General features: G+C 35.7%; 4 protein-coding genes across 5 annotated transcripts in view; 2 read left to right on the plus strand and 2 right to left on the minus strand.

Moving 5' to 3' along the window:
• The window catches only part of LOC116007117 (putative elongation factor TypA-like SVR3, chloroplastic), a 9961-nt gene extending 5687 nt beyond the window's left edge, over nt 1-4274 (plus strand). For both annotated transcript variants that reach the window (XM_031247712.1, XM_031247713.1), the window contains exons 3-14: nt 483-686; nt 804-980; nt 1218-1370; nt 1715-1804; nt 1942-2076; nt 2202-2318; nt 2404-2555; nt 2627-2711; nt 2897-2991; nt 3102-3267; nt 3436-3631; nt 3825-4274. In XM_031247712.1, the coding sequence (XP_031103572.1) occupies nt 483-686; nt 804-980; nt 1218-1370; nt 1715-1804; nt 1942-2076; nt 2202-2318; nt 2404-2555; nt 2627-2711; nt 2897-2991; nt 3102-3267; nt 3436-3631; nt 3825-3964 (1710 nt within the window). In that variant the 3' untranslated portion in view covers nt 3965-4274. The remainder of the gene's footprint in view (nt 1-482; nt 687-803; nt 981-1217; nt 1371-1714; nt 1805-1941; nt 2077-2201; nt 2319-2403; nt 2556-2626; nt 2712-2896; nt 2992-3101; nt 3268-3435; nt 3632-3824) is intronic.
• Nucleotides 4275-8196: 3922 nt separating this feature from the next.
• On the plus strand, nt 8197-12207 carry LOC116006569 (calcium-dependent protein kinase 32-like). The gene is made up of 8 exons (XM_031247001.1): nt 8197-9112; nt 9938-10061; nt 10177-10320; nt 10523-10675; nt 10806-10921; nt 11064-11231; nt 11412-11642; nt 11778-12207. Exons 1-8 carry the CDS (start codon nt 8609-8611, stop codon nt 11925-11927), a joined length of 1590 nt encoding a protein of 529 aa, XP_031102861.1. The 5' UTR covers nt 8197-8608; the 3' UTR covers nt 11928-12207.
• Nucleotides 12208-21335: 9128 nt separating this feature from the next.
• LOC116006787 (pentatricopeptide repeat-containing protein At5g48910-like) lies at nt 21336-23358 on the minus strand (the record flags this gene model as incomplete). Its single annotated transcript, XM_031247276.1, has 2 exons — nt 21336-22218; nt 22408-23358. Coding segments are annotated over 2 exons (1779 nt in total), but the record flags the coding sequence as incomplete, so codon positions are not given.
• Nucleotides 23359-24223: 865 nt separating this feature from the next.
• Nucleotides 24224-26230, minus strand: LOC116007705 (senescence-specific cysteine protease SAG39-like). The gene is made up of 2 exons (XM_031248457.1): nt 25795-26230; nt 24224-24990 (listed from the first exon to the last, which is right to left on the minus strand). The coding sequence occupies exons 1-2, from the start codon at nt 26228-26230 to the stop codon at nt 24398-24400; spliced, it is 1029 nt and encodes a 342-aa protein (XP_031104317.1). The 3' UTR covers nt 24224-24397.
• Between the last annotated feature and the right edge of the window lie 1656 nt (nt 26231-27886).

The following is a 27886-nucleotide window of genomic DNA, read 5'->3' on the forward strand; positions in this document are numbered from 1 at the left end:
CTTGTTGCTCTGATAGTTGTAAGTTGCGTTCAATCAATAAGCTTGAGTTGAAGAATATATGTATATTATGCTTTTGGGTCATTCTTTCTTAGACTACAGATTATTACTCTCCTGATTAAGTATTTTGTTTCTGCTAGAATGAATTGAAGCTTTGACCCTACTGCATCTCTTAATCTTCATATTATGACATGTTTGATGGTCTAGATAACCATTGTTTTCATAGATTGTTCAGCCACAGCCTCATTTTAATAAATTGGGAAACTTGGGGGAGGCTCTTAGATAAACCTATATGAAATTTCTGCTTTGGCGTCATTTTTAGAAACCTTTTTCTAGGAAATCTTGTTAACCATGCTGAAATCACAGAAATTGGCATTTTTGTCATCCCGAGTTAAAATTTATCATGGCACTAGAGATTCTTCTAGCTCAGCTTTAATGATGAAGAGGTAGTGAGAAACTTACACTAATTTCTGATTTCTGTGCAGGTGTTTCGAGACAATCAGTTTGTACAGGAAAGGATAATGGATTCAAATGATCTGGAGCGTGAAAGGGGAATAACAATACTTAGCAAAAACACCTCAATTACTTACAACAATACAAAAATAAATATTATCGATACTCCTGGCCATTCAGACTTTGGAGGTGAAGTGGAACGCATCCTTAACATGGTGGAAGGAGTTCTTTTAGTGGTACTTTCTTAAAGATCTATCATTTTAAATAGAATACATTCTTTGGTTTGACAGCTTTTAGATAACTAGCCTATGCTGTTGATTCTGTGTTAATAAACAAAGTTGGTGCATTTTCAGGTAGATTCTGTAGAGGGTCCAATGCCTCAGACAAGATTCGTTCTGAAGAAGGCCCTGGAATTCGGCCATGCCGTAGTTGTTGTAGTTAATAAGATTGACAGGCCTTCTGCTCGCCCAGATTATGTTGTCAATTCCACTTTTGAGTTGTTCATTGAACTCAATGCATCAGATGAGCAGGTATATTTTCTTCCATATCTTAGATAATATTGGATGTCCCTTGATCTCATGACTGAATGGAGAGTAGTTCGTGTGCCACTATAGACCCAGGAAAGGTTGTTACTTTGACTTCTTTTTCTTCGAGTCATAACAGAAACGAAAATATGTTTTGCTCTATTGCTCACTATATCTGGTTCCTTACAACAGCTCACCTGTATAAGCTTTAGATCTTTATTTGGATTTTGTTTCGCTTTGCAGTGTGATTTCCAGGTAATATATGCCAGTGGCATCAAGGGAAAAGCGGGGCTTGAACCTGAAAATTTGGCAAATGATCTTGGGCCACTTTTTGAGTCCATAATTAGATGCATTCCTGGACCACGTATTGAAAAAGACGGTGCACTTCAAATGCTTGTTAGTTCTTCATCATTTTTCTTACTTCATTTCCTTGTTATATCACTTCGATTGAAATGATTTTTTTTCTACCTGTATTTTCTTTTCACACCTGTCAGAAACATTTCATGTCGCAACTGTAGTTCACTATGATGCTTTATAGGTCAATAGTTCTTACTTTGTTGTCAACCAGCTTAGCTGTTTTTCTTACTAATGATCTAAAATATTGAAGGTTTTGGTAATTTCGTGTGCCTAATGCTAAAATGAAGGCCTTTTGAATAAAATTCATAAAATGATCCCTTGATGTCATGAAAACAGATTAACTGTTATTCTTTAATTATGTGTTATTCAAACATTTTTTATAGGCTACAAATATTGAATACGATGAGCATAAAGGACGAATAGCTATTGGGCGTGTACATGCTGGAACATTGAGAAGAGGAATGGATGTCCGGGTAAGTTTTTGTTGGAACTTTAACCTCTTGGATTATCTTACCTTACATCATGAATGATTTATTTTTCATTCATCGCACCCTTCTCTAGAAATGAAATAGTAAAGGCTCATGTTTTGGCCTGACATTTGAAATCTCAGATATGCACATCAGATGATGAATGCAGATTCGGAAGAGTTAGTGAACTTTTCGTGTACGAGAAATTCAATAGAGTTCCTGCAGATAGTGTTGAAGCGGGTGATATCTGTGCTGTTTGTGGCATTGACGATATTCAGGTATCTAAGATGATATACTAATGACGCTTTTGCTATTGACGTTTGTTTTCGTATAAATAGGTTCTTGCATCAGCTTTATTTGTTATAAGCCTACATTGGCCTGACTTATCGGTCATCTGATTTAGATTGGGGAGACTATCGCAGACAAAAGTAACGGGAAGGCATTGCCCACCATAACAGTTGAAGAACCCACAGTGAAAATGGCGTTTTCAGTCAACATTTCACCTTTCGTTGGTCGTGAGGTATGGTTAAACTTAAACAATATATCTTTTTGTCGTGAATGTGCATTGTTAAACCTTCCTTCTAACATCCCTCTTTCCCTCTTAGGGCAAGTATGTCACGAGTAGAAACTTGAGAGATCGCTTGTACCGTGAGCTTGAGCGAAATCTGGCAATGAAAGTCGAAGATGGTGAAACTGCGGACACGTTTATTGTCAGTGGACGGGGAACTTTGCACATCACCATATTGATTGAGAACATGTATGAAAGCGTAACTTGACCCCACTACCGTATTTATCTCGATGCGTACTAACATTCATAAATTTTGGCAGGCGAAGGGAAGGATACGAGTTCATGGTCGGACCTCCCAAAGTTATCAATAAAAAAGTGAATGACAAGTTGCTGGAACCCTTTGAGGTGACTAATGGCTGATTTTGATTTGTAAAATGCTCAAATAACAAATTTTATCTGATCATATGACATTATCGAGGAGCTTCTATGATGTAATTGCTGTAGTTTTAAGAAGTCATATGATGAATTAATATCTTATCCGCATTAAAAGGTACCTAAGCAATCTCTGATTATTTGCGTTGATTTTGCAGATTGCTATTGTAGAGGTGCCCGAAGAGCACATGGGGTCCGCGGTGGAACTTCTTGGTAAAAGGCGTGGGCAGATGTTTGATATGCAGGGGGTTGGGTATGCATGATTACGTTTCGCTCTTCTGATTTTTCTTACATTTACTTGCGGGATTATTGCTTACATGAGCTTTTCTTCCATTCATTCAAAACCGATATCTTGTCTTTTAGGTCGGAAGGAACGACTCTTCTCAAATACAAAATACCGACCCGTGGTCTTCTCGGACTGCGTAATGCAATCTTGACTGCCACTAGAGGAACAGCGATTCTCAACACTATTTTCGATAGCTATGGACCTTGGGCTGGCGATATTTCCACACGGGATCAGGGTTCATTGGTAATCCTCTCTCTCGATCGTACCTTTCCCTTGTCATCATTTCCAGGCTTAATAGCAACCGTCTTATGGATTACTGAATGATTATTTCTTGACGAAAACATTGTTTCACAGTCGCTCGTTAATTTATCCATGCTTACTAGCTTTTAATTTCGTTTCATGCCAAACAAGGTTGCGTTCGAGGATGGAACAAGTACATCCTATGCTCTTTCGAGTTCACAAGAACGAGGGCAAATGTTTATCGCTCCTGGAGTTGACGTTTATAAAGGTCAAATAGTCGGCATTCATCAGCGCCCAGGCGACTTGTCTCTGAACGTCTGCAAGAAAAAAGCTGCAACAAACGTTCGTTCTAACAAAGAACAAACAGGTAAAATAACCGATCTCATCATCTCTATGAAACCCGTAATGATCTTGCTCACAACATCATGACCCGACTTAGCATTCTTGGAGTTATTAACTTCTTAGTTTAAAGAAACTCGACTTGAACTGCATTCCAGAAAACGTTGTAGCCATGCCCGAAAATTTGTGTTCTCAATATCTCTTTTCTTCGTTACATGCAGTGGTTCTCGATACGCCACTGGATTATAGTCTGGATGATTGCATAGAGTACATACAAGAAGACGAGCTGGTTGAAGTTACTCCGCAGAGTATCCGGATGTGCAAGAACCCGAAGATCACGATCACGAAGAAGACAAAGTAAAGATTCACGCAGCTCAATAAACGAGGACTTCCCGGCTCGTCGTTCCTGCCATATATGCCACTCAAATGGCAGCATAGCAGATTGATCACACATGTTGCATTCTTCACCAATATAGAAATTATGTGAAGAGGTATGCAGCATTGAAATTCATAGATTTATTACCATACAAAGGTGTAGTGAATTTTGGTCAGATATATGATTGATGTATATAACTGTGACAATATGCTATACTCACAGCTGACAGGAACAATTGCATCAATTGTCAATTATATTCTATAAAGGAAATACCATGTTTAAGGCATAACATTCACATCCCTCTTGGCTTTTCTTCTGAAAACACCAGAAAATTTTCATTTTTCATTGATCAGACAGTTGGCTTGTTAAGCACAATGTTCTAAGTTTGACTCTTCGTGTGAGTTATCTATTGATTTTCTTGGTTTGAGTTGGTCAACCATGGGCAACTTAGACTGGTTCAACCTTTGTGGTCCTTTATTGGCTAGAGTTACAATGCGAGCTTCATCGAAAATGCACTTGAAAGTAGTGACTGCAGAATTTCCTGTAGATCAAAGAACGTAACCCAGAGTACACTTTAGGGTAGTGAACACTTTAGGATAGTGACTGCGGACTTTCTCGTTAATGAAAGAACAAAAAAAAGAAGTTTACCACATAGTCAAATGATTGGTAATGCACTTTAAGGTAGTGACTGTGGACTTTCCTGTAGATCAGAGAACGTAACCCAGAGTACACTTTAGGATAGTGAGCACTTTAGGATAGTGACTGCGGACTTTCTCTGAAAGAACGGAGAAAAGAAGTTTACCACAGTCAAATAATCGGTAAGGGGAAGATGTCTACCACATACTCTAATGTTTCAGATTGGTCAAGGATTATGGATAGGAACACCTCTTAATAAGTCTTATCATATCATTAATCACTCCTCTCCCTTAGCTGACAAATTTGATGTAGAGTCAAAGATTGTGTTCTTCGGACTTGGTCAGTGTAATGCAGACCCTATTGGAAAAAATCTCATAAATCCTAATGTATTTTCAAGATTTAATTAATTCAACAATGACAGATAAAACAAAACAAATTACTGCATTAAAATGGTCCATCCTTCTCCCATGTAAACCACTTGTTTGACATTTGTTCTTTACTACGTAGTATTAATTTATTCTTTTTTATGTCAAATTATAGTTAAGTCCTTGTCATTCAAACCCCTCCCCCCTACCCCTTAAAAAAGAAAAAAATAATAATGGGAGAAGAGAAGAAGAAAAAAATAATAATAAAGTGAGACACTGGTAACCAAAATGCATTGACTTTTCTAATTGCTAATAAATTTATTTAGGTTCAAATTGCATATTTCTCACGAGTGAAGACCCATGCAATTAAGTTTATTTATTTATTTATTATTATTATACTATTACTAATATTATTGACAACCAAAATAATAATAATAATAATAATAATAAAATTCTTCATTATTTTTTGTCATGCTTGGTGTGACTAGGACAATTTCAAGACATGCCATTCTTGACTTGACCTACCCATCAAGCAGCAGCCAACATGTGCTTGTCTCTATATACATATACTTTTTTATAGTGTTAATTTAAGATTATGTTAATAGTTAGTAGTATTTTTTTTAAAAAAAATTTGGGATTGAACGGACCAAACCCAGTGACATTATTGACACCCTATGCACTCTTTGAATAATGAGGAAAACACGTAATTACTATCCGAATATGTGCATTGGATAAACCTCACTTCTATATATTAGCTTGCAAATCATATATGAAAGATAAACCACACTATTATAACTCTATATGACAGACTCGATCAAGAGAATTTTAACATGCACTTTTAATTATACTTGGTGTAAAATGTACGTACCAATAACAATGGATATCTTAAAAATTTTGTAAATGTGATTAATGAGTGTATTTAAAAGAATGGATGCCACTTTTTGTTACCATGATTTCATGTTTGACCAAAATGATTTCTTTTTACTGATCCAACACGTAAAATGGAGTACGTAAACTTTACAACTGCCTTTATAACTGCACGTTAATAAAGCAAAAAATTTAAATATTTTACAAATTGAATCACCGTAAAATATGTGAAAAAAAAATCAGAATGGATGGTTCAAAAAAAAAAAAAAGTTTATAATTTCAGGGAAAAAAAAAATAATGTTTTTGTAACGGCTTGAAATGTCAAGTCCAACATCATAATATCTGAACGTAAAAATTTATTAGTGAACTTACAAGATTATAAATTCAACTATTTGTGACTTTCAATCAATTATATGAAACACTTAGTCTAATTTATACTTTTTGTGATCTTAAATTAGTTTTAACGGTTACATACGACTTTTATGAGAACCAAGATACGCAATATCATTCAAAAATTAAATTTAAAACAAAATTTCCAACGTTTTTTCACTAATAAATACACAACACCATATCATTTAAGATTAGATTTAACGTTTTTCACTAAATAAATCAATACAAAAATCGAATTTGGTACTGTAACGTTGTCATGTAGCAATTAGAGCAGTATTTAATTCAATTACTATATTTTTCAAATAATAAATTGAAATAACACAAGGTATCATGGAATCTAACAAATTTGTACGTGGCCTAAAAAGGGTGACCGAGTGGGATATACAAAAAAAAAAAGTCACAAGTTTGATTATTACCAACAACCTCTCAGTCAAGTCTGTCATACGAGTTCTTCCTAGTGCGGTATTTTCCTTATGTGGTTTGTATCATATTACATAAAAACATAATTTATCTCGTGCACACCCATAATAATATTATTAATATATTTTATATCTTATATTTAATGGAATTATATCATCAATCTCATTTATAACCCAAAATATAATTGTATTAAGTACAATGCCGTTACGTACAATTTTGTTTCAAATTTTTTATTGAGTTAAAATTTGAAACTGAATTTATTAAAGTTTACAAGTTAATACATTAATTACTAGCAAACTATATTTAGCATTGAAATTAATAAAAAAAAACACACACACACGAAAAAATGAACAACTGACACAGCAAAATAATAATTTTTAAAAATTTACGTATGATATGAAACATGGGAAAGTTAAACAAGTAATTTAGTAATCACTTAATTATAAATTATAGTTCACTACTTTAACAAATATTCAACTAAAATAATTATTCCAAATAATGTACTTTTAGTATTCAAATAATATATATTTTTTAAATAATATAAAAATATATTATTTATATACTGAATATACATTATTTAATAGTATCATTCACAATAATAATTGGTTGAGACCCGCTTAATGATTTGAAAATATGGAATTTATGAAGGTGTGTACGTTTATTCTCGTGGCTGCCATAATAATTGAAAACGTTTGTACTCCACATACGAGGTCAAACGCCTGAGTTTGACCAGCCGGCCAATACCAAATTGGAAAAGTCCAAATTATCCCCTAGCTGCTCGTATAAATCTGGTAAAAAGGCAAGGTAAAACAGTACATTTATACCAAATCTGGGAAAGGGGTGTACTTTACTCCTTCCGGTTTGATTCTTTAAAGATTCTCATTTCTGTTTTTCATCCATTTTCAGTATTTTGACTTCAAATTCAAATTTTTATTATTTATGCTATATATACATGTGTGTAATAATTTTTAAAAATTACAAAAATTTTAAGCGAAACCAATTTACATTGGTCGGATATTCCCAACTTCCTAAATGCTTTGTTATTTTTATTGTTATTAGTAACTTTTTTGGAGAGTCTTAATCGAGATGATTGAATTAGTTTTATTTTGAGGATTTAAATATTTGTGTTGTATGAAAGAAAAAGATACGGAGTATATTTTAAAGCATTATAATATTAAAAAAATCGATTATTGTTTGATACTCTCTCATCCGAGACCAATCTCAAATGTATTATATATTTTTAAAATATAATATTTATTTTGAGTGACCAAAAAACTGTCAACTATTTCCTAAATAGTAAATACTGGTCAATTTTGACTTATTAACCAATAAAAAATCAGATAAATCATTCTAAGTTGTCGGTTCAAAGTTCAAACAAAGAAAATCAACAGAGTGCTTACTTGAAATAATAACACATTTGAAAATTATCTCACCTAAGACATATGGAGTGATTCTTTTACTTCAAAAAGGGTTGAAAAAAATCAAAATTGTGATCCAAAATGGTGCGCTGGCGATGTATAATGGCATCGGAAGAACAATAAAAATCCGAAACAGAGAGAGAGAGAGAGAGAGTTGGACGGAAAAGGGAGTTGCGAGGGAAGTCTCCAAGAAAGGGAAAGGTTTTGACCCTTTCTCTCATATCATACCTTAGCTCCAATATTTCTATCTGTTTTTTCACACTCTAAATCCCTCATATCCATCCCCAAAACCTCCCAATCATCTCACCCATCTTCTCCCTTTTCTCTTTCCCAGCTTGAGTTCAACAGAGATCTGAAATTTCCCCGGAGAAATCCGTCTTGATTACCCTGTTTACCTCATAAAGATCAGTTTTTTATCCCTTTGACCGCTTCTTTTTGAAAATTTGCTGGTTCTCTGAGAGCTTTGACTGGGAAAGCTGAGATTTTGATTGATCTGAGTCACTTCAACTGAGAATTCGAAGCTTTTTGGCCTAATGGGTAATTGCTGTGCCACGCCGGAGACTTCCGAGGAAACTAGGGGAAAAAACAAGCCAAACCCGTTCTCCGTCGACTATGGCGGAAACCATAACCACGGAAACGGCGGATACCGGTCGTATGTGCTGGAAAACCCGACCGGCCACGATATCGAGGCGACATACGAGCTAGGCCGCGAGCTCGGGCGGGGAGAATTTGGGGTTACGTATTTGTGCATTGATAAATCCACCGGCGACCATTTGGCCTGCAAATCGATTTCCAAGAAGAAGCTGAGGACCAGAGTGGATATTGAGGATGTTAGGAGGGAAGTTGAGATCATGAAACATTTGCCTAAGCATCCCAACATTGTGAGCTTGAAGGACACGTACGAGGATGATCAAGCCGTCCATTTAGTGATGGAGTTGTGCGAGGGTGGTGAGCTGTTTGATCGGATTGTTGCCAGGGGACACTATACTGAGAGGGCTGCTGCTGTTGTCACTCGCACCATTGTTGAAGTCATTCAGGTATACTTTGGATGTTTTTGTGGTTTGATTGTCCTATAATGTTCTTTGGCCTGTCTTTTAGATCTGTAGTTTAAATTCTGTCTCTCTTTGTGTTTCTATTTAGTATTGCATTTTGTGATAATGTAGATATGTTAGATATAAATATCCTAACATGTCTTAACCTCCTAATCGCGGAAGCTTTAGAATGATCTGAATATCTCTCACTATTGGTGTTGCCTTTGGAATGGTAGGCCTACAGAGAAACGTTAGTCGTTTTGTCTACCACTTCTGTCCTGAATACTAGATGGTGTGGTGTATTATGTCTACATGAGCTGTGGGTGGACCGTTTTGCTTAGAAGTGTTGAGCATAACTAATATAAACATAAATGTGCAATCCCACTACCAGCTTAGACTTTTAGTTGAGATGGAGCACATGCTTCAATTTGGTATCAGAGCCATGACAAAGGTCGTCCACATGTTGCTTGGAGAGTTGGAGCCCATCAAAGTAATCGGCCCGCAGTATATTATACTATATGGAAAATTCTTACAAAGATACAGCTGCAGAATTTCTAGCATGGGATTTAGGAAGATTCTTTTATCTGGGAACAGTCTAGTTTAGGGGACCAGTTTCTATAAGCTAATTGCCTTTCTTGTCTACTTTATTTTCCTGTTTGATGGGTAGCCTTTCTTGCTTGCTTGAATACAGAATACTGAATTGTGTAAACTTTGAAAAACATGATATTTTTTCATGAGTGACATGGAAGGGTGTACTGGAAGGGTAGTGTTTGCTTTTGGTATTATAAGTATGGTATAGTTTAGTTATCGATTTTGTTTGTTGATTTGCAGATGTGCCATAAGCATGGTGTGATGCATCGGGATCTCAAGCCTGAGAATTTCTTGTTTGCAAACAAGAAGGAAACTGCAGCCTTAAAGGCCATTGATTTTGGGCTTTCGGTGTTCTTCAAACCTGGTAATGCGTCTTGAAAGTTGGAAGCGTTTGCTTGTTTCGTTTGATTAATAGGGTGACATCCGATATTGATCTATATGCCATGTGCTCACGCACCGACCCTCTTATGGTTTTGCAGGCGAGAGGTTTAATGAGATTGTGGGAAGCCCGTATTACATGGCTCCCGAGGTGCTAAAAAGAAACTATGGCCCAGAAGTGGATGTTTGGAGTGCTGGAGTCATTCTCTACATCTTACTATGCGGTGTTCCACCTTTTTGGGCAGGTCAGTGTAGCATTTATGTCGACATTTATGAACGAGATTGATACCAATAGATTTATGAAATGTGTTCCGATAGTTGACAGATAAAGAAGCCCATTTCACGTGAACTGTATTCTTCTGCAACTTGCTGCTTAAGTTTTTACTGGAATATTTAAGTCTATGTTTCATTTCTAATTCGTATTGTAACCGTTCTTTTATATTGCAGAAACTGAACAAGGAGTTGCTCAAGCGATCATTAGGTCTGTTGTTGACTTCCGAAGGGACCCCTGGCCTAAGGTTTCTGACAATGCTAAGGACCTCGTGAAAAAGATGCTCAACCCAGACCCTAGCAAGCGACTTACAGCTCAGGAAGTATTAGGTAATTCTTGGACTGAGAGAAATCCGACTTTTCGTATTTATTGTGCTCAACAATAAATGCTCGGTTTTTTTTCCCTACATTATCTGATTGAAATAATCTGATTTTTTATTTTTATCTTAAATATTTGCAGATCATCCTTGGTTACAAAATGCAAAGAAGGCTCCTAACGTTTCTCTGGGTGAAACCGTAAAAGCAAGGCTGAAGCAATTCTCTGTGATGAACAAGCTGAAGAAAAGAGCTCTGAGGGTACTTTTTTTTACCCGTCATTTATTTGAAAATTTGAAGCAGACATTGCTATTCCAAATAGTGCTTTATGTTTCTAAAAATTTTCCCCCGAGCTGGTGGATCCTCGCTTTTACTTTCTAAATCGGTTTTCCACTCATAATAGGTGATAGCGGAGCATTTGTCAGTGGAGGAAGTGGCTGGAATAAAGGAAGGGTTCCAATTAATGGACACGAACAACAAAGGGAAGATTGACATTAATGAGTTGAGAGTCGGGTTGCAGAAACTTGGCCATCATATCCCCGAATCAGATCTTCAAGCTCTTATGGACGCTGTAAGTTTTAATGCCTTACTATTTCACGACAGACATAAACCGATGATTATTTTCTATGTGGAGACTGAACACACAACTTTAAGTTAAACTGCCCTAAAGAGCTGAACATGAGATTTCTGCACGTACGTGTGCCTGAAGTACTGTCAAGTTAATGAAATTAACCGGTAACCTTTTTTGCAGGGTGATGTTGATAAGGATGGCTATCTGGATTGCGCAGAGTTCGTGGCAATTTCTGTCCACCTTAGGAAGATGGGCAACGATGAACACCTGAAGAAAGCGTTTGCATTCTTCGACAAGAACCAGACTGGATATATAGAGATCGAGGAGTTACGTGACGCCTTAGCTGATGATATTGATACAAACAGCGATGAAATTGTTAATGCTATCATGCAAGATGTAGATACAGACAAGGTCAGTTTTTCATCAGACGCCTTTTAAGCCATTATTTTCACACTTTTATTATTTTCTGTGACGATTTGCTTTACCATTTGAACTTCACGAGTTTTTCTTTCATGTAATTAAGTCTGCAATTGCCTTTTCCTGCAGGATGGACGCATAAGCTATGATGAGTTTGCTGTCATGATGAAGGCGGGGACAGATTGGAGGAAGGCCTCAAGGCAGTATTCACGAGAACGATACAACAATCTCAGCTTGAAATTGATGAAGGATGGATCCTTTGCTAGCGAGGGTAGATAGCTCGAGAAGGGTAGCAGATCATCGCCAGATGTTTAACCGAAGAAATTGTACAAGAACCGCTGTTTTTAACTACTGGAATTCTCTCCTCGTTTTTTCCTCTTTCGTTTGTCGATGATTCTCTTTGTATTGTTTGTGCAAATCCCATTGCTGATGGGGATGAAAATAGATTTCAAGCCCCCAGTTCTTGTTGGTTTGTCTAGTGAATACACTTTTTTTTTCTTTTTTTTTTTTTGGCTTGGAAGGTTGAAGAATTGGGAAGGTATTTATTTCAGGTTGTAAATATGTTGCCATTTATACTTCCATTTTTCCAGCTATAAAGCTTTTGCTGCTCAAAATATTGTTTCTTTGAAGAATGAAGATCAAACATAACTAATGGTTTTGTTCGAACTGAGTTCACCATAGATTGGGTATGAAAATACAGAACAGAGTAGGAAAATAGTAATATTATTCATCGCGGTACTAGGTCCAAAAATAGTATATACAAAATCCAAGATAACAGCTTAAAACGGCATCTCAAATAATAAATGAATAATACAAACTATAGTCAAAATAGTAGACTAGAAATAATAATGCTATAAATAGGAATTTAACCCTAGACCTGGGCCTTCCAGATTAACCCTAGACCAAGTCTGCACGCATTCTATCTTAGTCGTACACGTGTCTCCCAACAATAATTTTTACACGAGTAAATAGAGCTAACTTGTGTTGTTATACTTGAGGTTCTGAGTTCGAACCTTCCTGGGTCCATGTCCCCATCAATAACCTTGATGCATGTTTGAATATGAGTGATGAATTGTGGTGTTCAAAAACGGATTTTCTTGGCAACTCTACCGCTCTTTTCCAACATGGGAGCATCCTTGAGTTCAACAAACTGAACTTTCCTCTTCCTTTTCTCCAGATCCCGGTACCTCTGCTCCAACTTCTTCTCCGAAGCCCCAAACCTAATTTTCTCATCAACGCCGCTTCCCTTCTTTTCTTGATTCGATCCCTTGTCTCTGCCTCTCTGTTTTTCTTCAATTCCATGACGTTTGTTGTTGTTTCCCTGGATGATTTTCTCGGAGTTTTTGTTTTCTCGTAAACCACTGTCGGCGGACTGATTTGCGGAAGTTCTTCGTCGTCGTCGTCGGAATCGTCAGAAATCAAGAACACAGGGTCGTCGGCTCCCTGGATGTTGAGAATTTGGGCAATACGTGCCTTTCGCTTGTGAAACTCAGCCTTCTTCTCAACAATCCCTACCTTCAAAGCAGCTTCGATGAACTGAAACAGGTCGTCTTCCTTCTTCAAACAGTATTTTGCCCGGAAAATGTCTTCTAACTTCATGCCTGTACGTGCCGCCATTCTTGAATACGGAAGAGTTTTTAGCTTTCCAAAAGCAGAGGGTATTTATTTATAATCAATACTATTAATAAAATAAAAATCTTAATCTTCAACTTTTCCGCCCAAACTAAAATTATTAATTAATTGGTAAAAAATTTAATAAAATTAAATTAGTAATAAAATTTTATTTATCAAATTTTAAGAATAATTAAACATTATAATTGTGAGAATAATGGAAACAAATTCTGTTTAACAAATGAAAAATTCCTTAGAAATTCTGCATAATTTTATAAGAAATAATAATTTATTAATTATTAATTACACCAATAATAATTTGAATACTTATCTATACTTTTATACTATATTAATTAATATTAATAAAAATAAAATCATTCTTTGTGAATTTTCTACCCAAACAATAATAAAGGTAAAAATTGAAAAAAAAAAAAACTGATATTACTAATTGATTGAAAATATAAAAGGATTTTAATAGAAAAGAAACAAAAATTAGACAAATTGAAAAATGAAAATGATATTACTAATTGACTGAAAATTATTTAAAAACTTTTAAAAAAATTAATTACACTTTTCTTTTAAAAAATTATACAAAATTATAATTCTTACCCCTTCTCTATCTATAAATAGATTCTTCATTTTGAATGGCGGAGAATAATTTGAACTTTATAAAGAGTAAATACCTAAAATGGTCCATCGACTATAGCGAAATTCACAAATTAGTCCTCAACTATTGATTGAATCCAATTAAGTCCTTAATTTTTCAATTTTTACCCAATTAAGTCCTCCGTCCATTTGACTGTTTGTTGACCGTGATCTTTGAGGATATATATGTAATTTCATGCGCAAAGCTCCAAAGTAAAGTATTATGAAAAAAAAAAATATTTATTCGATTACAGAGAGAGAGAGAGATGGCAGCAGAGAGTTGAAGCTTGATGGTGAAACCGTACGATCCTCCAAGAGTTGGAGCTTGATGGAGTCAACCACCGTGTTCTGCGCCGTCGAAACGGCGTTCCGCTGCCTGTCGTGCGCTGCCAAGATTCACGCCGCCAGCAAGCTCGAATCATGCCACGCACACGTCTGGGTCTGCGAGTGCGAGGTTTGCAAGCAGATCCAGGTTAGCTTCACCTGCAAGGAGGACATCGCCACCCTCTGCGTCACCTAGGATCGCAACATCCACTCCGCAAACCCAGTGGCGCGCCGCCACGAGCGACTTCCCGTGGTGCCGTTTTACGACTCCACCGTCGTCGCAACTAAATCCCACGGCTCCGACTTCGCTTCCCCAGGCAATGAAAGTACTTTAGTAACGAGCCCGATAACTAGAACCCGAAAGAAGCAGAGGAGGAAGCAAAGGCGGCGTCGTAGATGCTCCCTACTCCGGTCTCCGGCACTGTATCACAAACAGAAAACTGTAAATATCTTTCCTTATCCATAGAAACCCATACTATAAATCATCCTAGTTAGGATACTCATAAATGTTATTGAATGGGTTCCCAAATCTGACATATGTTATCTGTAATTATCAGTTCTCTATTCACCCCGCCGATGGCCAAATTACTCCAAACTCCATCCTAGAGGATCCATTAGACTACAAGAACTCGTCATCTTGCACCAATAATGACATGAGCATTTCTGAGATTTCGCACGCCTCGGAGACGAAGAATAGGAAGAAAAAGGGCGGCGGTTTCCTCCCCGGTATCATGCTCTCCCTGAGCAACCGGCGAAAGGGAGCCCCTTCTAGGTCTCCGCTGTCTTGAATTAAAGCGTTGGTTCTTACCTAGAGCATGAAATTACATATATATCCTCAAAGATCACGGTCAACAAACAGTCAAATAGACGGAGGACTTAATTGGGTAAAAATTGAAAAGTTAAGGACTTAATTGGATTCAATCAATAGTTGAGGACTAATTTGTGAATTTCGCTATAGTTGAGGGACCATTTTGGGTATTTACTCCTTTATAAATTGGAGGAAAATTATTCTTGAATATGGGAGAATAATTTATAGTGCAAATGCTCGTTTCTTCCAAAGTTCACTTATTATTTTTTCTATTTATGACTTTTTTCAAAGAAAACTTCCCCAAAAAACCTTACCATTTTACGCCAGACAAGTTTGAGTTTTCAATTCAGTGTGTACTCATGAACTAGACTGCAACACTTATTTATGGTACATGTGTAGTTGGCTGATTCAGCGGAATAGAATCTCTGAAGTATTGCAAATAAAAATAAATAAATACACTAAACACTCTTTTTTTAAATGATTTTTAATATTTAAAAAAAAAATTCACCTCACGTCCTTACTTATGCCACAAAGATGATCCTTGAACCAACACACTACACCATAATTTATAGCACTCAAGAATTGTTTAAGAATTTGAAAAAGGTAATATAAAGTGAAAGAGGCATATAAACTACTAAAGAATTGTTTTTATTTTAATTTGATTTTTTTAATAAGGTCATTCAAAATAAAAGATTCTATAAATAATTAATAACTAGTCAAATGCAATATACACACTAAGAGCTGTTAAAAATTACATTATTTTCATCATAGGCTAATTAAATGATTTACTGGGAAGAAGCTCAAGCTCATACTTAGGCTCTGTTTGGCAGAGCTTATTTAGGAGCTTATAGCTTATTTTAAGCTACTAATAAGCTATAAGCTCTGTTTGGTAATGTTCTCAAAATAAGCTAGTAGCTTAAAATAAGAGCTTATTTTGAAACGCTACTTGGGGTAGCTTTTCAAAAATAAGCTAGTAGCTTTTTAAATTTTTCCATTTTTATCCTTATTATTTTAAATAAATGACATCCTTTACCCCTTTCAATTAAAATCCTTTTGACATTTTCTTTTCATTATGTTTGGTTGTAATTTCAGTTTGACATTTGTGTTTGAACATTAATTTTTGTATGAACTAATCTTATTAATTATAAACATTTTTTTTTACTTTATATATTTACAAATACACGTTCTTACCTTATATTTTACTTAAATATATTGATTTCATTATTTTATATTTTAATATACAAACAAACCTATTTAAATTTAAAATTATTTAAATTGTATGAAGATGTCGTTTTTAGTCTTTTTACATTTATCAGTTTATCAAAAAGCTAATTTTACCAAACACTTTTAAGCATAACAGCTAGCTTAACAACTCTTCACATTTCAGCTTCGAGCTTATAGCTTTTCAGTTTTCAGCTACTTTTCAGCTTTCAGCTACCTTTTCAGCTAGGTTTGCCAAACATAGCCTTAATTTTCTACAGTTTAGAATTTTCTAAAAGTTTTTAGTTTTTGTTGATTTTTTCAAAATTATAACAAACAATTTAAAATATAAATCCATTCTGTACACTTATTTAAAACATTGTCCTCAATATTGAGAATAAAAATTATAAGAGAAACACAAACCCGATAATGCTTATTAAATTGTTGAAATGGCATAACAAACAAAAATAAAATAAAATAAAAGTCTTGAATATGGAATTTCTTCGTCATCGTCGTCAGAATCGTCAGAAATCAAGAACACAGGGTCGTCGGCTCTCTCGATGTCTCGATGTTGAGAATTTGGGCAATACGTGCCTTCCGCTTGTGAAACTCAGCCTTCTTCTCAACAACCGCCACCTTCATGGCAGCTTCGATCAACTGAAACAGATCGTCTTCCTTCTAACTTCATGCCTGTACGTGCCACCATTATTGAATACGGAAGAATTTTAGGTTTCCAAAGCGGCTGATAAGGGTATTTATTATAATAATAACATAATGGAATCCTTATTATTACCGTTATTTCGTGGATATCCACTTAGAGCATATTGAGGATATTTCGGGGTTACTGAGTAGTTTTTTTATAGGTGTGGTTAGAAAAGAAAAAAATAGGGGGAGGAATAACAAAACAAAACAAAATTCAATTTTAAAAAAATTATAATTAATGTTGCTGACGCATTCGCATGGGCGCTGCTGTGCGGAGAACGTGCACAACAAACAACATATAATAAAAAAAAAATTCTTGGACTCCTAAACACCCCACTCTTTGCAGTTGATCCCCACACCCTCTCTTTCTCCTTCTCTTACTTGCCATGTTAACATCAAATATGACATTATCTCCATATAAACCATAGATGTAGATGCTCTAAGGTTAAGATGGGTGACTCTTCTGTTATGTGTGAAAGTCTAGTTAATATAGAAATGTAGGGACTAATATTTATGTTAAAAATATAATAATATATAAAAATAAATTATTTGTTACTTATGTAACAATTTAAAAGAAAATTTAATATAACTCTGTATGAAATTAAAATATACTCTGTAATACTTAGAGGCTCAACATGAGAAAAATTGTAAGACGAAATACTAATCAAATATGCAAATATGCATTAGATGACCAAATTAAAAACACCTCTACTATGTTTGGTAAATGACGTTTAGCTGATAGCTATATTAGCTGATTGGGTTAGAGAATATAACTAGTTAATTACATTAACTAATTGTAGAAATGTGTTTGTTAAATTAGCTATTAGTTGATAGCTATTTGATATAATTTCTTTTCTAAAAAAGCTAATTAAAAAAGTCATTTTGAACATCTTTATGAATTTTAACATTTTGGAGTTACAAAAAGTTGATTGATCAAACACTTATGTTGATTTTTTAACCAAGTCATATAGCTAATAGTGATCAAATAAGTTAAAATTAACTAATAAACTAACTATTTTACCGAGGATCCTTGTCAACTTGAAGCTCATGCCTTTATTTGTTAATCACTTAAGAATTTCGATCAAGAGGTTCTAAAACTACTACTTGGATTAAAATTGAGGAATTCATTAAACTAATTCTACAAGGAAGTATCACAAAATTCTACAAGACACATATATATAAATACTAAAAATGTTTTTTTTTTCAAATAAATATAATTAAATGAATATATAGAAGTGTAGAATACATATAGAAAGGCACACATGTACTAAAATTTCACATTAAATATATGAAGGATGAATGACATTTTTATTTTTTATTATAATGTGCAAAAGTAGAAAATGGAAAGAGTAACAACGTTTTTTATGGATGATGAGAGAAATCCGCAATCACTATCTGAAAGTATGTACTAGATAAACATGTTCTTATATAATAACTCACAATCACCCCACCAAAAAAAAAAAAAATTTAACTCACAAATCACAAAAAAAGAGAGATAAAATCGCACTAAAAAAACCACATATAACTAACTTGATTGAGAGAGGGTTGGCAAGAACTTTTATTATTCCTAAAAAATTGAATTTAATAGCACAGTAACAAAAATAGAAATACAAACATGATAATTTGAATTAAATTCTTTTTAAAAATCAAGTTCAATTTTCCATGATTTTCATCTTCTAACCCCATTTTTCCTCCACTAAGGGATTCATTTGCACTTTGAACTTGCTTAAGGTTAGCCATACCTGGACAAAACTTGATGGGAAATATTTTTTTCAAATACTATAAAAATATGACTCAAATATTCCTCAATTTCTACCAAAAATCTCTACAAGAGCGAGCTCCATCTATAAACTTGTGAAATTGAACAGTCTGTAACTTAATAATTTCCCTGTCATACAAAATACTAATGATCTTTGTCACTTCATGGCAATCCATACAAACTCTCAGATTCTTTACGACTCTCGTGTTCACAGAGGGCATGCTCTTTCTCTTCATTGCTTGTATAGAAAAGAAACCATTGGACCAAGTGCCCTAATAATGGTAATAGGATGATGATATAAGGGGGCAAGGGCCCTTTTATAATGTTTGCACCAATGCATTGATCAATCATGTCTGTATATTAAACAAGTATTTATCGATCAACCCCATCCACTCACTTCTAATCATATATTCATATCATCCAACAAATGACCAAGATCATATTACATTGTGAATCCTAATACAAAAATTTTATACCTTATATGTTAACACTTTATGTACCTATAGTTAATAGTTTCTGTACATATAAACAAATAACTTGATAATAAAGATATAGAAATTGTCAATATAAGATAAACCCTAGTTCATGGTATAATTTGTCATCACCCAAAGTTACTACCCCAGGCCCACACCCTACTTTTACTTGCAAAATTTATTATATGGACATGAGCCCACCTTTCAATGTGAATTCGGGTGCAAAATACACAATTTGCATACTAAATATTTACAATTCGAATGTTTAAAATTTACATACTGAATGTTCATAATTCATATACTGAATGTTCAAAATTTATAAACTGAATGTTCAAATTTGAACATTCATTTTGTAAATTGTGATAGGTGCGCCTTGCAATATGTACCCGAGTCATGGTGTTACTATTGAATTGTGTATTTGTATGAAAAAAAAAAAAAAGATATTTGTATGGATGAAAATTGTGAAGTAGGTTTGGTTGGTTTCACCATAGAGGGTCTCTTTCTCATGTCTTCAAAAACGGATTTTCTTGGCAACTCTGCTGCTGTTTAGTCTTCAAAAACGGATTTTCTTGGCAACTCTGCTGCTGTTTACCAACTTGGGAGCATCCTTGATTTCAACTCTGCTGCTGTTTACCAACTTGGGAGCATCCTTGATTTCAAGAAACTGAATTTTCCTCTTCCTTTTCTGTATATCCCGGTACCTCATCTCCAAGGTTGGTTTCACTATAGAGGGTCTCTTTCTCAGGTCTTCAAAAACGGATTTTCTTGGCAACTCTGCTGCTGTTTACCAACTTGGGAGCATCCTTGATTTCAAGAAACTGAATTTTCCTCTTCCTTTTCTGTATATCCCGGTACCTCATCTCCAACTTCCTCACCGAAGCCACCAACTTCTGCTCATAAATGTCGTTTCCCTCTTTTTCTTGATTCAATCCCTTCTCTCTGAGTCTCTGTTTTTCTTGAATCCCATTGCGTTTGTTGTTGTTTTCCTGGACGACCGCCTCTGGCCTCATGCTTTCTCGTAAACCCCTTTCGGGTTTGACGTTGGCGCCGGAATCCACAGAACGCCGGCTAGCGGCGGTGACGGCGGTGACGGGCGGAGTGATTTGCGGAAGTTCGCCGTCGTCGTCGGCTCTCTCGGTGTTTAGAATGTGGACAATACGTGCCTTCCGCTTGTGAAACTCTTTCTTTTCAAGAACAACCACCATGATAGCTGCTTCGATCAACTGAAACAGGTCGTCTTCCTTCTTCAAACGGTATTTTACCCGGAAAATGTCTTCTAACGTCACGCCTGCACTTGCCATTCTTGAATGTCGAAGAATAGTTACTTAGGTTTCCAAAAACAGTTGCGTTTGCTTAATATCCTACTTATAAACAAATACGGAGGAGTATTTAGTAATTCAAATGAATTACTTTTCTATCAAGTTATCTAATAAGATTTTAAAATAATTGATTAATAATAATAAAAAAACAAATATGCAATCACTTAAAATTTTCTATCAAACGAGCCTAAAAACAAAATGTCATTTTTTTCAAATAAATAGACCTTCCTCAATAGTGGAGATTTTAGACTTTGGTGTGATTTTTGAAGAGTTTTTGTAGGTGTGATTAAGAGAGAAAAAATAAGAGCGAAAAAAAAGAAAATGAAAAAACAAAACAAAATACAAAACTGCAAAATAATAATAATAATAATAATAAATATATATATTTACGCGCCCACCTAGGCATGAGAACTGTGTCTCACGTGCATGAAGCGCAGTTCACTTTCCACAGTGGGGCCCACACTTGCCTATCAAAATCCTAAATTTACAAGAGAAAAATATCCCAAAACTCCGACCCTTCACATTTGTATAAAACTCATCCTCACATTTTACAGTTCTAAAATTTTCACAAAATCCCCTTAATGGGGATGGTCTAAATGAATATATAGAAATATAGAATACATATATAATAAGTAAACTACGCTCTTATATAATTGCATGCAAACTACACAAAAGAGGTAAAACGCATTAGAAAATTTTTATATTTAAACCGAGAAGGGGTTGGCACAAAAAATTTTATAATTATTAAAAAATTTGAATTTAACCCCATTTTCCCTCCATTAAGGGATTCATTTGTATTTTGAACTTGTTTAAGGTTAGCCATACTTGGACAAAACCACAACAGCATTCATGGGAAACACTTCAATACTAGAAAATATGACTCAAATATTCCTCACAACTTCTACCAAAAATCTCTACAAGAGCAAGCTCCATCTATAAACTTGTGAAACCGAACACGGTCTCTAACAATGATTTCCCTATTATACAACCTACTAATGATCTTTGTCACTTCATGGCAATCCCTGCAAACTCTCAGATTCTTTACCACTCTAATGACCGTTGGTGCTTCAGTTCTCAAAAGACCATATGCTATAGCTAGTCGCTCGCTGTGTTCACAGAGGGCGTGCTCTTTCTCTTCGTCGCTTGTATCGTGTAGTACACTTGAAATCCAGGGTTCATGTCCCGAGCCACGTACTCTATCCGAGATTTCGCTCAAGATCCCTTTTAGTTCCTCAGCTTCGGGATGAGACCAGTCGCCCATCACGAACTCGTGCACAAAGCCATCAACTTCAATGGAGCTGCAGCCCGGGACAGTCTTGATATCTTTGTCCTTCATTTGTTTCCTCACTTCTCGCATTCTTTCCCAATCTGAAACTGAAGCGTAGAGACTGGATAATAGGATGTAGTTTTCTGCGTTCTGGGGTTCTAGTTCGATAAGGCGTTTGGCTGTGACTTCACCTCTGTCGAGAATCTTTTTCTTCTTGCACGCAACGAGTAAGCTGCGTAGTATTGCTGGATTTTGAGGGATTGGCATGGACTCAACGAAAGAATTAGCGTCTTCTATCAAGTTTGATCGGCAGAAAAGATCAACCATCAATCCATAATGCTCCAAAGATGGAGCAATCCCAGACTCAATCATGCTTGACCAATACTTCTTTCCCTCAGAAACTAATCCGCAATGAGCACACGCCATTAAAACGCCAACTAAAGTAACGTGATTAGGCTCCACCTAACAATTCGAAAGACATTATTGATAAGCCACCGAACCCTAGGGCAACTCAACTAAAAATCTAAACTGACAGTGAGACTACATATTTAATCAAATGTATGAGTTTTCATGCATAACAAGGCATATCAAATTGTTAAAATTTTGTAAGAGAAATGAAAATTAAAGTACTCATCTTTCTGATTATATTACCTTAGTTTCTCCCATTGTGGAAAAGGCATTCAAAGCATCTTCTGCTAGGCCATTAATGGCCAATCCATATATCATGGAGCCCCAAGCCTTGACATCCTTCACAGGCATAGCTTCAAAAACTTCCTTTGCCTTTTCAACGCATCCACATTTCACATACATGTTGACAAGTGCAGTATTAAGTTCAAGATCATTCTCAATTCCCTTCTTGTCTATGTAAGCATGCAGCCATTTCCCCAAATCTAAAGCCCCGGATATGGCACAGGCAGAGATGGCGCTCACCAGTGTAACCCGATCAGGCGAAATGCCGGCCTTCTGCATTTCCCTGAACGAATCCAAAGCCTGATTGGCCATCCCGAGCCTGGAATATCCACTGATCATCGCGCTCCAAGCCACCACATTTCTCTCAGGAATTTCATCGAACACCTTCTGGCTCAGCTCAATCTCCTCACACTTGGCGTAGAAATTCAGCAATGAGGTCTGAACGAAGGGGCTGGATCCATGCCCAGACTGCACAACATGCTTGTGAACCTGTTGGCCTTCTCTAAACGCCATTAAAACCGAGCAAGACTTGAGAACAAAGGCGAGGGTGAAAGTGTTTGATCTCGGGTAGTTTTTCCTGAGCAGTCTCTTGAAAATTAAAATGGGTTCAGGAGAGGACGTTTGAGAATTCTCCAAGAACCCTCTGATGAGGGAATTATAAGAGTAAATTCCTGGGCTTGGGATTCGGGAGATGAGCTGCTTGGCATAGCCCAGGCTGCCGCGCGACGAAAGAGCGGCGAAAGTGAGGATCTTAGCGAGAAGAAAGGAGAGGGAAGAGGTAGAGAGAAGCGGGCAAGTGAGGACACGGCCATGGATTTGGTGGAGAACTCTCAGATTCGGACATCTTTGAATCAGTGTAGCAAGTCTTCTTTCTCGTTCTTCTTCCAGCTTTAGTTCTCTCTGGTTCCCTCTTCAGGTTTTGCAGGCCAATACACTTTCGCCTTACTGTACTTTTGGCACTGGAGTTTTACAACTTACATGCCAAATTATTTGATTATAATTTAATTTATAAAATAAAATTATACAAACTACAATGAGAACACATTCTCCTTTTTTACATTTGTTTGATTAAAAGATTTTTAAATTTAAAAAAGAGAGCATATTTTACAATTGTGCATTGTATTCTTTTTAATACAAGAGAAAAGCATGAATATATTATTAAAACATGAATAATATAACACAGTTGCAATTCCCTTTAAACACAATTGTGGTTCCTTTTCAAAGAACTGCAGTTTTATTCGACATTATACACTCAAATATCTGAAATTGTTATCCAGTTTCTTTTTAACACAACTATAATTTCTTTTATAATACACTGCAATTTTCTTTCAACACAACTAGTCAACTACAATATCATTTCGATATAACTACAGTTTTATTGGTTAATATACACAAAAAATGTGAAACTGTTATTTAGTATCAGTTTATATACACTGCAGTTACATTTCAACACAACTACAGTTACATTTCGATATAACTACAGTTTCATTCGATAATATAAAAACAAATGTGACGCAGTATCTTTTGAGATGAACTGTAGTATCAGTTACGGAGCTCCGTTACAACTTACGGTTGCCGTTTCTCCTACTTACTGAAACGACGTCGATTTGTGACCATGATCCACAATGCTGATGGTCCACTGTATAACGACTGTATTGAACCACTCTACTCCGAGTAGAGAAATAGACTTCCTAGCAAGTTCGTGGATAAACAGATTGCCTAACAAATTCATGGGCTGTTTGATTCTCAGATGGCCTAATTAACACTAAATGGCATAGAACATTAAACAACAATCTTTGTTTACATATGGCATTATACATGTACATATACAAGCAATTCCAGCAGAGTTACAGATAGTTTCCCCATATATACATAAATCAAGAAAGAAACACGCCACCGGCCCTCGGTCGCCGGGCACCAAATAGATACATACAACGTCATCGCGGTGCTTCTATGCAGTTGGATAAGAAGAATCCAAGGCAATCCCACAGAGCCCATGCTTAGCAGCAATGTCTCGTTCCATTCTAATGTACCCCTCCTCTCCCCAGCTCAACCCCCACGAGTTCTTTATCAGCCAATACTTAGTCCCGTTCACGTCCTTGCCGTACCCGACGGCGGTGACGCCGTGGTCGAGCATAGTCCCGCACGGCCCGGTGAACACCCCGCTCTTGTAAAACTGGAAAGAGAAGTCCCCGGCGTCAATCGAGACGGAAACCGGCTGGTTCGCCACCGCCTTGCGCAGCGCTTCCTCGTCGTTCTTGGGGACCTTCTCGAAGCCGGTGATGCGCGCGGCGGCGGAGGCGGCTTCCTTGGCGTTGCATTTGTCGTCTGCGGCGGTGTATGGGTATGTGGATTCCAAGGCGATGCCTTTGTTTTTTAGTATGAATTTGAAGGCGTCCTCCATGTATCCTCCCTCGCAGCCTTGGTCCTCGCCTTTGACGTCGCAATCCACCAGTTCTTGCTCCGATAGGGAGATCAGCTTCTTGGTTGTGAGCTGAGTTATCCCTTCCGTCGCTCCTATGGCAGAAAACGCCCAGCAACTCCCTGCAAATAAACATCATAATTGAAATCAAATTCAACAATAAGATATAAAAGTGATCAACCAAGGGTTATTGATGAAGCTGTTAATATGATAATTATAAAGCTACAAGTTTGATTTTTAGTGATTAAAGTTTATTGGTCTTCTTGATTTAAGCTGGTTAGCTATATTCAACATAGATTGATTTACCACCGTGTAATTATTTGCCCAAGAAGTTACAAGACAAGACTTACCTCTTACTGACCTAGCCAAGGTCAAGTAAAAGATAAGCTTGAGACAAACCCTAGTCAAATTAGTAAAGTTGTTCGACTTGGTAATTAGTTATAAGTTTCACTACAAGAAAAAATGGGATTCATGGCGGAATATTTTAGTCGCGAAAACGCAAAATTCTGTCGCTAATTGCATTTTGCTACGGAATTTTGCATTTCCGTGACATAATTCATTCCGTAGCCTCGAGACTTGTCGTATTTCATTCGTGAGGGAAATAATCCGTCGCGGGCCGACGGATAATGGTGACGGAATTTTTTCTGTCGCGAGTTCGTCGTGATTTTGGCAACACAAATGTTTATTTTTGTCGCTATTGTGTGAAAAAATGTTCCGTCGAAATAAGTGATTTACCTAGTGTAAGCCCCATCCAAGGTCAAGAAAAAAGATGAGCTGGTTTGAGAGCAACCGTAACCAAATTGGTTTACGGTTGATTTGATAATCATAATGAACAAGTTTGACTCTCCACCAAAACAGACTATTGACGATTAGACACCGGACAACCTAGACTAATTTCTCTCATCACTCATCAACCGAACACTTACCACATTGGCCTTGGTCCTTAACAGGTGTAACAGCACCTTTCTTCCTCCAATCCATGCTAGCTGGAACATCACTCACATTTTCATATTTAAACCATGTGGTCTCTGCCACTCTCGGAAGAGACGGCAATTTGTACCCATTCCGAGCAGCTCTGAATTCCTCATTGGTCTGGTCTGCAAACTCGTTGATTCCCAGTTTATAGGGCCGATTCCCGGCCCTATTAAAACCCTCAATTCGCTCCACGTTCTCTCTGAATATCTTGAACCGCCTTTCCTTTTCCACCTCGTCTGCATACACTCGTCCATAGCGCGCCATCCACCGCTCGTGCTTCTTCATTGCCCTCGCCTCGGCTAGGGGACGGGAAGTGGCTTGGCAGGCCAGAATCCCCAGAACGGCTAATAGGATACACAGTTTCAGTGACAGTGCAGAAGGAGCCATCTTTGATTGATGAATTGATGCTGGTGATTGAGAGATGGCAATGGTAGTGTATGTCTTGGGAAGTAATGGTATATATAGATCGTGAAAATGCATGCATATATGCATGGAATTATGGAAATGTGTTTCTATCAAACTAGCTTGGAGGGGAAACCAATTTCTCTAGCTGTACTTTGCCGTGCAAAATGCGATGATTCCGACATTCCTCTCTAGTTGTTTAATTGAGTAGTTTCCTGATTTGATAATTAACTAATTATAATATATCGCGTAAGATGAGTTTTTTTTTTTAATTGATAATTCTATAAAATTATGGAGTATACAAAAATACAATACATATATTGATAATACCACATGCTATCTTAGTTAGCAGCACATCAACGATAACTTGCTTAATATGTAATAATAATAGGGTATAATTGCACAATTTTGTCGATTTTAAGGGTTTTATTGAAATTTTTTTAGTTAATAAATTCAAATACACTTTCTTAGACTTAAGAGATTAATTTGAAATTTTTTTTCAAATAATTATAATACATCGCATCATTTTTTTTCATTATATATATTCTTGTCATTTACAATTGACTTCATCCTCAAATACAACAATATAATGCAAAGACAGTTCTTGTTCTAGCAATGTTGGCTTTTTAAAACATAGAGCGAAAACAAAATATCTCATCAAGAAAATTCAAAACTATGTGAACATGATTTTTTTTATGATGAACGTTGCGTTCAAAGTGGAGTAACATTGACATATACACAGCCTCTATTTAATTTATTTTTACTTTCATTTATGCCCTAGTAGTTTATTTATAATAATAATAATAATAATAATAATAATAATAATAATAATAGTACTCATGAGTCATGAGAGTAAAAATATTTTTTGATGCTTAAGATCAGTTAACTATTAGAATGTTTCAATTCATCATTTTAATGCTCTTTTAATTGGATTGATATTTGTTCATTCATTTAAATCTGTTGAAATTACCCCTCTACTGGAGAAACCTGCAACTAGGGAGCTATAGGAATTTAAAAAATTTATGTTTCATAGGTTAAAAAAAATTATAAAGAGTAAAAGATATGAACGAGTCTAATAATGTGTTGTGCATTGTACGTGTTTATTGGACGCATAATAAGTGGTGAATAGTTGCCTCTTTTATCACTTTTGTTTAATAATAATAAAGATTGATAAAACATAATTAACTTATCAGTTAATTTTAAGGTCCTGTTTGATAACATTTTAAAAATATAAGTGGCGAATATAACATTTTAAAAATATAAAAATTGATAAAATATTAAGATCCTTTTTGATAACATAGTTAACTTATCAGCTAATTTTAACTTATTTAACCACTATTAGTTGTTTAACTTGGTTAAACAGTCAATAAATGTTTAATTAATTAATTTTTTGTAACAGCTTATTGCTCTAAAATGCTAAAATCGAAAAAATGTGCTCAAAACTATTTTTTTGATCAAATTTTAATAAACTTATTTTGGATGTAATCAACTATCAACTAATAACAATTAATTTACTAAATATCTTTCTACAATCAACTAATGCTATTCAATAATTAAATTCACTAATTCAATCAACTAACAACTATTTACCAAATACCTTATAAATATTGAAGTAAAAGATATAAGATATACAAATATCTA

Source organism: Ipomoea triloba, chromosome 15 (assembly GCF_003576645.1).
Source record: "Ipomoea triloba cultivar NCNSP0323 chromosome 15, ASM357664v1".
Classification (NCBI taxonomy): domain Eukaryota; kingdom Viridiplantae; phylum Streptophyta; class Magnoliopsida; order Solanales; family Convolvulaceae; genus Ipomoea; species Ipomoea triloba.